This window comes from Falco peregrinus, chromosome 2 (genome assembly GCF_023634155.1).
Source record: "Falco peregrinus isolate bFalPer1 chromosome 2, bFalPer1.pri, whole genome shotgun sequence".
Taxonomy (NCBI): domain Eukaryota; kingdom Metazoa; phylum Chordata; class Aves; order Falconiformes; family Falconidae; genus Falco; species Falco peregrinus.
Genome location: NC_073722.1, coordinates 58,432,903 through 58,445,310, shown reverse-complemented (window position 1 = coordinate 58,445,310; position 12,408 = coordinate 58,432,903). Strand labels below are relative to the sequence as shown.

Below are 12,408 nucleotides of genomic sequence, written 5' to 3'. Positions count from 1 at the left end.
TTTTCCAAACCCACAAGCTATGTCTTTTGCCTGCAAGACACGTGTCATGGCTTTGATGTTGTGACAATCTGCTGTAAATATTTATTTTCCAGTAAATATAAAGAAAAGAAAAAAAAAACTTGAAAAAGGAGGAGATGAACTGTTATGTTTTTCTTCTCTTGACCTCTGAGGTCATTTCAAAATGACAGAAAAGGACAATTGTTTAGAAGAGAATGCATTGAAATGCAGTCACTGATAAACATTGCCTTTTAACTGGTTTACTCATTATCAGTTGTACCTCCAAGAAAGCTCTACGTGTGTTTACTGAGAAAGTCTTTACTTTCCTTTCATCACTGCCTTCGTCTCGGCCAAGTCACCCCAATTCCTTTCTATCTACAACCACGTAAAAAATGACATGTGGAAGAGTAGCTTCAAAGGAAAATGGGTCCTACATGGCTGAGCACACAATTGTCAGTTCTTTTATGATTTTTCACTGAAATGTAACAGGAGAATTTGTTACCAAGCACTGCTTTGAAATCTGCTTCTCTCTGTGCAGATTCCACAAAAATAGAGCATTAGCCAGTGTATCAGCTAATGTTTTTGGTGTCTCAGACATGATAGACACTGCATAAGTAACAGGATTTCTCTGAACACTCAGAGTTGCAAGGCTAATTCCAATTTCATGTTTTGCTACAAAATTTCAGACTGCATCTTTGTGAAAATTAGTCTTGCCCCTATTCCACATGCTTCAGGAAGTGGCCTTTTCCTAATGGAAAGCCATTCCTTCCCAAGAGAAAAAGGACAATGTTTTCGGACAACTGTGGATGAAACGTTGTTTAGTTTGCCCTAAGCTAGAAGTACTGTGTTTAAAACATTTATACCTTGAAAAAAGAAAAAAGTGAAAGATTAAAATTATCTGGAGTAGAACATTTATATTTTTTTAAAGGCAATGTTGTAAAACCTTCAGAAAATTGGGTTCATTTGCGAGCCATAAGCCACTCTGACACAGGGTCTGTGTTCTGCATGGATCAGATCTGATATACTTGTTTGGATATATCACTTTGGTTTTTGTCCTGATGACCAAGAGAAAACCTTTTCCACTGAGCTCTCTGCCGTTTTATTCCTGGAGTTCTGTGGCAGCTACTGTTCTTCTGGTCAAGCATCTAGAGATCCTCTGCTAAGCTGCTAAATGGTTCTGGGTTTTGTTGTCGATGTTGCATCGCAGAAATCATGATGTGGAGCTAGTTCCACCAAATGTACCTTTAAAAAAAGCACAAAACAAAGGTAGAGCCTGCCTTATTGCCATAAAAACTTCTTGCCACCCTATTCCTTTGGCCATTGTTGTCACTGCGGGAGCAGCCGTGGGCTCGCCTGCTCTGCTTTCTGTGCTGCTGGCCCAGGAATCGAGGTGCAATGAATATGTTTCTGGGATCTTGGGTTTCTAAGAAGATATTGATGTGGCTTTAAATAAGTTTTATAGATTATTTTTGCATATTATAACTGTGAGGTCACACTTGTGAATTAGAAGGCTGAGAGTTTTTTTAATATACATTTGAAATGTATTTAGCAGTGTGCTATTATATCTACGTATGAGCCTGGAATGGATAGTGCTGTTCCTTCAAGAAGGGCTGGGATCTTCAAGAGTTGATGTCGGTAGCAGAGCTTATGAGATGCTTAAGGAAATCAAAGCAATTAACATTTAACTCCAGATTTTCTGGAGAAGCATCGTTGTCTCGAACTCTTCTCTAAGAGCTGGACGCATTTGTAAATGTAACATTCAGTTCCCGGGTTTTGTTGGAGCTTGTGTTTGTTGCCTTTCCATCCCAAGGCTGCCTGTGAATTTTTTTTCACCCTTGCTTGTACACTTGCTGTTGCATGACCAGCGATGTGTATGTAGCTTTTCCTGTTCAGGGAGAGGAATGGGGGGATGACTGTCCCAAAGTGACCTTTTAAGCACAAGCACTAGGAAAAGCACCCTGGAAGCTGCTGGCTCTTCACTCTGTAAATGTACTTCTCTTTTCCTGAACAGAAACACATACTCTTCAAGTTTATTCCCACCAGTAACTTACACCGAAACACAGCAATCTGGAAGAGCAAATTAAGTGTCTATCTTCTAACCGGTCCCCAAGAGTTTTATTCCTTTAACCCAGGGCCATTTCTCATTAACTATACAGATGACGTTCAGACTGCAAACAGCAAGATAAAAACTGTGACCTGATAGCCAAAGATATGGGGACCACTAGTGATATTAATATCAAGAACTTTTTTTTTTAAAAAAAATAAATCAGATTCCTTATTTACATTTCAAAGACCTGCTTCTATTAGTCTCAACCCTAAAACACTTATTTTTTTGGGAGCAGTGCCTGACTTTAACTATTAAAGCATGGGTTATCTTGGCAGTAGCTCTGACTACGTAGATATCTAAACCCCAAAGAGAGTCATGCCTGCCATCTGGCCAGGCATGGCAGGCAGCTGTGAAGTGCTTTGGTATTCCCTCCACGAATATTCATTCCAGTAGAAAATGCCTGATCTGCCAGGGAGGTCCCCATGCCCACTGTGTTTGTTGTTGCTGTTCTCTCCATCGTAGAGTGCCCTTCACACCGTCACCTGTCACGAGAAGGTGGTGGCTGTCCGGAAAGATAACACAGAATCGCTGGGAATGACTGTAGCAGGCGGAGCATCTAACCGGGAATGGGATTTGCCTATCTATGTGATAAGTGTCGAACCTGGAGGAGTTATCAGCAGAGACAGCAGGATAAAAACAGGTAAAAAGAGGGGATTTTGAAAGCCTGCTTTGATTCAAAGGCTTCCTTTGAAAAACAGGGGAATTATGAAACAGCACCACAGCCTGACATCTTCACCCATCCCAGAGGTTTTGGGATGCATCAGGTTAGAGGGTCTTAAGTCAGCTACCAGGAAAGGTAAAATTGCAGCAGTAACCATCTCTGTGAAGTGGGATGTAGGCAGGTTCTGGTAGGAAAAAAAAAATGTTTTTCACAGGAAAATGAGCTTGCACTACTATCTGCTAACTACTGAAATCTTCATTGTGCAACCTTCACGGGTCTTCAATATAAATTTTTGTGCTTGTTTGTCATATCGTTCATGGCTTTGAAAGAAATATAAAGGAGCAGCATTCCCATCATATATGAAGCAATGTTAATGCCTTCTGGTTTTGTATCATATCTGGAAATATTGGCTTCATAACTCCATTTGGCTTTTGATGTAACAGAATGATAAAATTAATAGCTTCTCCCCCTCTGCATAAATAAACATTTAGAGTAAGGTGAGGAGCATACTTTATCAGTGGGTTTTGTGGGAATAGGTAGGCAGTAGAGGAATGATGAAACTTTCAGTTTTCAGGCTGTTAGATCTCCAAGAGACAAGTACCTCGGTCCCCTGCATCCAGCAACCACACAGCTGCCTGTCCCCTTGCCCTTCATCCCCTACAGCCATCTTCAGCCTAGTCACTGCCCAAAAACTGCAGGGAAATCCTGAGTGCAAGCAAAGTGAAGGCAGCCAAAAGTGGGGCAGAATAGCTGCAGCCCAGCCGAGCCCCATGAACCTGGGTTGCAGCACCTGGCGTGGGGACACGTGAGAGCCTTCCTTTTGCAGGAGCTATGGCTGCTCATCAAAACCCATGTAAGAACATGAAAACAGGAGCAAACCAGAAGGTTTCCCCTTTTCTCCTGCTGGGAAATCACTACCTCTCAGTGGGATACATTTTCCAAAAAATTATTCATCATGAGGCAGCACGGAAAATTCGGCCTAGTTAATTTGATAAAATTAGAAACAAATGAATATGTGATGTTATAACAGCACCATAAGACTCCACAGTTTAGAGCAGCCCTTAGGCTGTTGTCTGTCTCATCGGGGCAGACCACAAGAAGAGGTTAATGTTCATGCCATGCTGCCTGGACTGCCGGTGAATACAGCCGCTACCTGGAGGAGCATGCAGGTGAGGCGCAGAGGGCACCCAGGGAAGCCCTAGTGTTGGAACATGCCATGAAGGGTAGCCAGAGCACTTGGCACCATAGCTGCTTGCGTGACATTAATGATGTCTTTATTGTTCTTGCTGTAGTAATTGAGGTCATCTTTGTGTTTTCCTCTGAAGCTGCTGTGGCCACATTATAAATAAGGCATACAGAAACATGTCTTGGCTTGCGGCTATTCAAACACGCATTAACATTAAAATAATAATACGTTATTCCACAAAGCAAACTTCACAAAGAGCCAGCCGGAGCGGCAGTCCTTAGCTTAGGGTGTGCTGGGAGAGCCACCTTCAAGATTTCAGGTTTCAAGCTCAGGTTGAGTACAAAAGTTGTTAGCTGGAAGTTTGCTTTGGAGCCCTGGGCTAGTGCTAGGTGCCTGTACCGAAGCTCGGTACAGCAGCACCCCAGCTGTGCCGTCTGGCTCTGGATGCAGGATGTGACGTGACAAGAAACCAGAACCAAAGCCTCCATCCAGCCCGGTGATGCACCAGTGTACAGGGATCTAGCCCCTTCCCTCATGCCTGTGGCATGTTTACTAGCATATGCTTTACGTCCACGTTAAACAACAAGATTTACAAACAGCTTCATCAGGCAGCAAGTTCTTGGCTGTGGCTTTGACTTGCTTATATGTGGGGGTGGGGAAGGGATCCTGGAAACACTTGCAGGGGTTATCATCATCCATTTTTATTGGTCTCAGGTGACATCCTCCTGAACGTGAATGGGATTGACCTGACAGGGGTCAGCCGGAGCGAAGCTGTCGCCCTGCTGAAAAACACCAACTCATCGGTGGTGCTCAAAGCCCTGGAGATGAGAGCGTGCGAAGCCCAGGAGGAGCGAGGCTGTCTGCCACTGCCGGAGGCCACACAGGTGTCCCCTGAGAGCAGCGAGTGGTCACCTTCCTGGGTTATGTGGCTGGGGCTGCCGCGGTAAGTCCACAGATTGTGTCCTTTTGCTGAAGGGGAATGGGAGGAAAGATCTGTATTTTCTGGCAATTCTTCCTTTTGGCTTGATTCATTGCTCTGACATCTTAATTAAATCCAGGCTTTGTTGCAGACTTGACTCTAAATACCTCCCTTTTGTAAACGGGTGTGTATACATGGCAAAATAGACACGCAGATCCCCTTGCAGAAGGGGGAAAGGATTCTGAATTGGTACAGTCTTGAAAACGTATCTGGCACTCAAGGAGTGAAAGGAAAACTTGCAGGGATGCTGGAGCTTGCTGAACAGGGGTCTAGGCTCAGCCACCCTGCAGAAGGCAGTTATCCCTCCTGCAGCTCCCAAGCTGCACAGCCCTTCTCCTCAGCCAAATCCAGCTGAACTATTTGACTTTACCCAGATGTTGCGAAGTGCATGCAGTTGGCTGGTATCTCCGAATCACCTCTTTTAACCCCACCCCCGACTGAAAGAAGTACATTTGTCATACACAGGAAGCAGCTGTGTTGTCATTCCAGTAAGGATAATAAAAGCCATACCGCTCGTCGCTAAGCTCTCTCAAACAAACTCGGTGTGCAGGGTGCATACCTGCAGCTTCAGCGACATTTTATAAAGTATTACATGAGGACATGTTGTGAATCTGTGAATATGCAAAGCTAGCATCACAGCTGAAACTGGTATTCAATCTTAAGAAATGAAGAATTTAGCTTACAAGTTACTTTTGCCCATACTCCTAACCCTGGCAGCAGTTCAGTGCCTCTCTTTTATGGGAGGGCATGAAAAGATGGTCTGCGGAACAGGTGGGCTTTTGCTTTAGGCACAGTTTCAGGACTTTTCCTCATTTCCCAGTCTTGCATAGCAGATTTGATGCTTTCACTCCTCCTGGCTTGAGCTGTTTTGAGCTCATTCACCTTGCAGCAAGGTCTGCTGTGAGTGCCAGATGTGTTCCGGGTCTCGGTCTGAGGCTACTGACTGTGTAACATGTGCAACATTGCAAGAGCAGAAGGCAGACTATATTTCTGTCACTCACAGATGAAAGGTTCCTCCTCTATTCCTGTGGGGAAAAAAAAAAAGCCATAAAAAGAAAAAGCAGTAAATAAATGGTCCATTCTTTGCTACCCCAAGCAATGGTGAACTTTTCTCACCCAGTCTCACTGCAGACAGGCAGGCCCAGGGAAGTCTTTGCTTCTGCTTGTTGCTCTTGCAATGCTGAGCTTGATCAGCAGCACTGGAGAATGAGTAATGCTCCCAGCAGAGACAGCATCCAGACTAGTGACCTTATAGGTGCTGCAGTCTGCAATGCTGGGTCTTGCCTTCAGTCACCATCCATTGCTAGATGGATCGAAACAGTTGCACCCTGCCTAGGCCTGCTCTAGCCCCATCTTCCTGGGCTGCATAGAAAACCTAAGTTGCGTGGCCATCATCTTCTACCCGCAGCTGCCTGAAGTCCCCATGTCCTCAGCAAGGTGATGGAGATGAAGGACAGAGCTCCACAGCATTGAAGGCTTGCAGCCAGGGTTTGCATCAGTCGGTTCCACTTTGCAGTGTGGGAAGAAAAGGTGCTTTCCCCATTTTAAAAGCAGTCTCTAAGCTCACTCTATCCCATCTCTGCTGAAGGCTGTGTGTGTGAAGGCATTCCCACCCCTTTGGCCTGAAGGAAAATCAGCCCCAGTGTCAGCAAGGCTGAAGACAGGAGCTCATTGTAGCTCTGTCCCCAGCTGTGACACCACGCACAGAGCACAGCATGGCCCTTCTTTGCCAAAGAAAAGTGGGGGGATTGGTATGCTGAGCTGGTACACTGCTCTGAACGTCAGGCTGAGACAGGAACCAGCACTGATCGGATGTGACAGTAACAAAGGTGCACTGCATCCTGGTTAGTAGCTGGTTGGTTGAGTAAGGGTGCACAAGGATCAGGTTTGGGTTTGCTCATTGCGTATTATCAGACCCTCTGCTCTTCCCCAGCATGAGTGTGCTTACCCTCTTACTCTTGGACTGATTCCCCAGGGCCCACATCAGACATCTGGAAGTCCTTCAGCAAGTTCTCTCACTAGGACCTGCATCACATTAACTCCTTTTGCTCCAGGCCGAGCATTTAACCTTTCCCTATCTGGCTTTCAGTTTGCTTTTGGCAAGGATCACATCCCACTAGATCTCAAGGTCCTGCCAACAGTCTCACGATATTTTCCAGGCTGTTTGAGAAAATTATTCTCTGTCCAAATAGATGTCTGACAGGGTCATCTTGGCAAAGGTGCCTGATGTGCAACTATGGGGCAAGATGCTGAAGATTGACTTACCTTAATTAAAACCATTTACTAGAGGGAATGCTCGAAGATACGCGAGTCTAGGAACATTTGGTGCAGCAGATGGGAAAGTAGATATGTCAAAATCATGATTATACAGGATCATGCAAGGTGCTTGGGAAGTGGCTGGGACCAGGCACACCTACATGAGAAAAACTGAACAAAAAGCTGGTAAAACTGGTAGGCCAGGAAGGCCAGGAACGGGCACGATTATAAAATAGGTGGCTGGATAGTAGATTCCTTAAAGTCTGGTGAGAAAGGAAAGATGTGACTCTAGACAAGCCGTGGCAGTGCAGTACGAGTGTCTGTTCACAGCAAGCAAGGCAGGGAGCACAGAGGCAGCCTGACATTGTGACTTAGAGTGGGATGCTCGGGGCTCAGGAAACTGAGGGAAGAGGAGAGTCTCTCCCGCTGTGTTCCAAAAACATGGAGTTTTGATTAAAGTCCTGTGAAGGATGGCCCCATAAAATGTGCTGAGTTGAGCTAAGCACTAGAGGATATCTACAGACCTCTGTCTGTGATTGATGAAGCAGGCTAACATTAATAATAGTTACATGATTAAAAGTACCTTCCTCGCTTTCGAGGCTGATGTACTGTGAGTGCCTAATTCTCCATACTGGCACAGAACTTGCTCTTTTCCCAGGGACTGCATACATGTTACATAGATGGGCACAGACCAATATGGAGAGTTAGGGAATTATACCATTTTTCTGGATCAAGTCAGTAGCAACAGAATCAGACTGGTTATCCAACTGCTCGCGCCAAAGCTCAAAGCCTTGGAAAAGCCATCTTGCATAATTTAACATTTGCGGATCTCACTTAAATTTCAACCTTTTCCTTCTGAGATCTTAAAATTGGCTTTGGTCACTTTTATATGGCTTGATAATACATAAAGAGCTCCTCTGTTCTTTCTGTAGTACAATCCAATATGTGGTGGTTATAAAATAGACACACATGTGCATCTGACATCTGTCAAAACTTGGCCCGCGTGCAAGCGGAGGGGCTGCGGGCTGGGTGCCGGGAGGAAACAGTGATGCAGGACCTTAAGCATTCGCACCCGAAGACTTATTTTAGGGTAGCTAATTTAATTGTTTGTTGTTGAGGAAGACAGGTCTCCTTTATTGTTGGAGGGAAATGTTGTGAAGCATGCACAAAGGAAGTAACGCGGAACAGCTGGTGAAAAGCGTTTCCCCAGTCCCGTGATGTTTCTTCTACTCTTGCTTGTTTTCCTGCGCTCCTTTCTTTGCTCTCCTCACATTTCTTTCCCCCAGTTAACACTTAGAAATACTTTATAGATCATCCTGTCATAACATTTACAAACATTAGTACTTCGCACGAGTGCTTTTCTTCATCTGCAGAGTGAGATGAGAAAGACAGGAGGTGGCCAAAGTTATTCTGCAAACCAGGGGTAGAACTGGACATAAACCATGGAATTCGGATAGAAACTCCCCCAAGTTAACTCCATCCCAGCTGTAGGGCTCTGATGGGAGCAATTCTCAAATGTTACTGTACTCCACTGCCACTTGTCTACCGTAACAGGGCAGGGGAGGCCGGCATGTCTTTCATACATGTTATTGCTGACGTCCTCCTGAAGCAGGGCTGGTTTTCATTCCCAGAGCATAAGGCTGCTCACGCTTTGCAAAAAGCAGCAGGGAATTGTACGTGTAACTGCTTGAAAACAAGCACTTTTAAATTCCTCGTGCATCAGTAATTGATGCTCAGTCATAGTATCTCTCATGGTAGGACCCTGCGTCTAGACACTGTTTATCCTCAAATCTTGAATCTGAGGCAAGTTCACACATAAATTACTTCTTGTCCTCAGCTTTTGGAGTATTTCAGATAGAGGCAGAAGACTGTGAGCTGCTGTCTTCCAAGGCAGAAGACAGTTATCCTTGGACCGGTTGCAGTGTAGTGGGTTGTGGCAGCTTAACTGGGTCAAAACACTCAGACTGGGGCTTTTGTTACCGCAGAGTAGTCTAGTCACACTACAAACATCTTTGGATGACTCAAGTACTTACTTCATTTTCTCTCTGTGGCGCTTCCTAGCTTGTCTTTATTACTACACAGCTGTACGCAGACCCAAATGAACTGACCCCCTTTGGGCTGCTCTTTGCTAAAACCGTTCAGAGTAAGCAGCGCCCGTGTCACATGTAGCTCAGCTCTGTGCCCCCTGCCTCCCAGCAGCCTTGTCAGGTTTCTGACAGCACTAAGGAATAGCTGATGGACGGTGCGCTGCCATGTTTACACCCTCTGTCCCATAGGTTGGAGATAAGGAAACATCAGTTTAAAGGCGCAAACCACCTAGCCACTCCTGTTCTGTCACGAGTCGGTATCTAGCTCTGGCCAGCGTGATGGGTTTGGGTCCAGCTTGCACTAGGCACCCGCACAGCTCAACACCCCAGCAGGATGAGAGAAAACGGGAAGAATGAAACCAAGAGAACTCATGGGTTGAAGTAAAGACAGGAAAAATCACTCATCCATTACTGTTTGTGGGCAAAACAGACTTGGCTTGGGGAATTTAACTTAATGCATTTCATTAGCAATTTGTTTATTGGGAACCAAAGATGACAAATACATGAAGTTTGGGAAAACCCTTCCTCCCCTTTTCCCAAACTCAGCTTCACTCCAGCACCTCTCCTCCCACCTTCCTGCTCCCCACTGCCTTGATGTCACAGCAGGGTACACCCTGTCCCTCCGGCAAGGCCACAGGCAGCGCATGGGGTTGGAGTCAGGACAGAGCAGTTGCTTTCTGCTGCTCCTTGCTTCCCACGTGTTTCCTTTGCTCTGGCAGAGAAAACAATCCTAATGCTAGCACACTGTGTCATTTACTTAAATCTAGCATATGCTTTGACAGCAAATACGTATTTATGCTTTCTGGACTGATGGAGACCAGTAAGCAGTAACCTTACAGACCGTACGTACAGAATGCAGGTAAGCCTCGTTTGTCCCCTCACGTCTTTACCTGCTCTGCTATTTCTCTATGGCATTAGGATTTAGCTGATGACCTTTCAATTTCAGCAATGCCCTCCTGAAGGCAGTGAGCACGGGACCAGGCAGCAGAGATTCCTGCCTCTCAAAACCAACACTAAGTAATAGCACCAACGGCTGAACCCTGGCATCACTTGGTCATGACCTTGATAAGTACCATCAAACACAGAGGGTTTAAGTGATTTTGCACATTGAAGAGGTCCACAGATGGTAAAGTAATAATGCCTGGCTGCTGAGGAAAGCAGCAAATGTCACCTGTTTCTTACATTAACAGCCAGTGAATTCTTGTGCAAATATTATATACCTACCATCCTGGCAGCAGGTGAATATTTGTAGGTCCTGTGGGACTAATCTAGTATTGCTATAAAACCCTGCTGTGAAACACAGAAGAAACATTATTTGACAAATAAAACCTTAAAAAAGGCTAGACATACTGGTCTTTATCATAAAGTTATTTATCCCTCTACAGAAGAAGTGTCAGCTGTTTCTTACAAACCTAAAGAGTCTCTGAATAAAGCTTGTAACAGTTGCTTGCTGTAGACCAGCCTATAATTTCAGATTTGGAATAGCAAAATCATTTTCAGGGTCTTCAGTCATTCCTGGGTATACTGCTAATGATGAGTGGGTTAAGTATTAATGACAGAAATTTCTGTCGCTCTGTAACCAATTTTTTTTTTTTCCTGCTTGGTTAAAAAGAGAAACAAAGCAGGTATTGAATTTAATGTACTTGGAGAAATAGGCAAAGTGTAAGAATCTAGTAATCTTGCTACTCTTGCTTTCCCCATTCCTTGTTTCAGCTAAACTTTGATTCAGCATAACTTAACAGTATCATAAAATACGTTCAGAAGACAGAGGGAGAAGCAGATTTCAGCTCTTACCATAAAATCCTGTGTTAATCGTTATAGTGAGGACAAGCCATCTTCTTGACAGTAGTCTCAGTACTCCAAAGCACTGACTGACAGCTAAGTTTTGTCTTCCATGCTGCAACTTACGATGTTACTTGACAAGAAAAGCTTAGGATCCCTTCTTCCACTGCATTCTTCTTTGTGTAATTTCTGTGATTTTTGCAATTCTGGCTCATTTCACTGGCCTTGAAATTATTTAGCTTTAACATGCATCACAGTAATAAATGCCTAACCGCTTTTGACACAGTTTATCACATACAGGCTCTTACCTGGCAAATAAAACAAGTCACTTGACTGTACAAGGTAGGTAAAATACAATTTCTGGAATCATGGTTTACAAATACTAAATCCAATCTCCCTTAAGTGTTTTTCTCCATCACTTCCAATTGCAACTAGACCACTTGCCTAAGTTTTACCCTGTGAAACAAATTATTTAGTATTTTAACCCCAAGATTACCTAATAATCTTACTTTCAGGATAACTGGTTGTGGAAAGCAATGCTACAAAAGCAGAAGGGAAGTGGAAGCATCTAATACGGTGGAACTTTGGTGCTATTTTTCATCTTCAAAACACTCTATGGGTGTATGAAAAGGCAGATTCATCACTAATGAATGATTCATCAGAATCTGAAGTTAACAATAAGACATTTTAATTAGACTGGTTTCTTTCAGGTATTTGTACAGCTGCAAAGAAATTGTATTACGAAGAAATACATCTGGAAGTCTTGGCTTCAGCATCGTAGGAGGTTATGAAGAACACACTGGGAACAAACCATTCTTTATCAAATCCGTTGTTGGGGGGACACCAGCATATAATGACGGCAGAATTAGGTAATGATAACTACCTAATGAAAAGTAGCATTTAAGTAACTCCTTTATCTAGTTCAGTTGTGGGGTTTTTTTCCTTAAAAACAAGTTTTAATGAAGACAGCATAGGGGTAAAAAAGGGACTAATTGATACAGAACTAACTCTGACAGATCTGGAAATAGGACGCAAGTGTCCTGAACACATTTGCCTTCAGAATAGAATGTTTTCAGATGTCTAGCCATCACTGGTATATGAATAAGTACTAAGATAAAGTCAGTTTGACCTCTGGGGTAGTACAAAGCATGCCAGCACAAAGAAGCTTTCCCACATCCTCAGCTCAAAAAAACTCCCAACCAACCAAAAACCTTCCTGCAAACACTAATACAATTTAAGAGAGTAAGTGCAGAATTACGGAGCACACAATTAAGAAGTCATAAAACATTGTTCGGAACATGGATTGTTCCCACCTGATAGAACTATATCCTATTTTCTTTCAAATATGTCTAG

General features: G+C 44.0%; 1 protein-coding gene across 6 annotated transcripts in view; it reads left to right on the top strand.

Moving 5' to 3' along the window:
• The window catches only part of LNX1 (ligand of numb-protein X 1), an 83,098-nt gene that overhangs the window by 70,282 nt on the left and 408 nt on the right, over positions 1-12,408 (top strand). For all 6 annotated transcript variants that reach the window (XM_027779301.2, XM_027779302.2, XM_027779303.2 and 3 more), the window contains 3 exons: positions 2,567-2,744; positions 4,666-4,894; positions 11,766-11,924. In XM_027779301.2, coding sequence (XP_027635102.2) covers positions 2,567-2,744; positions 4,666-4,894; positions 11,766-11,924 — 566 coding nt within the window. The remainder of the gene's footprint in view (positions 1-2,566; positions 2,745-4,665; positions 4,895-11,765; positions 11,925-12,408) is intronic.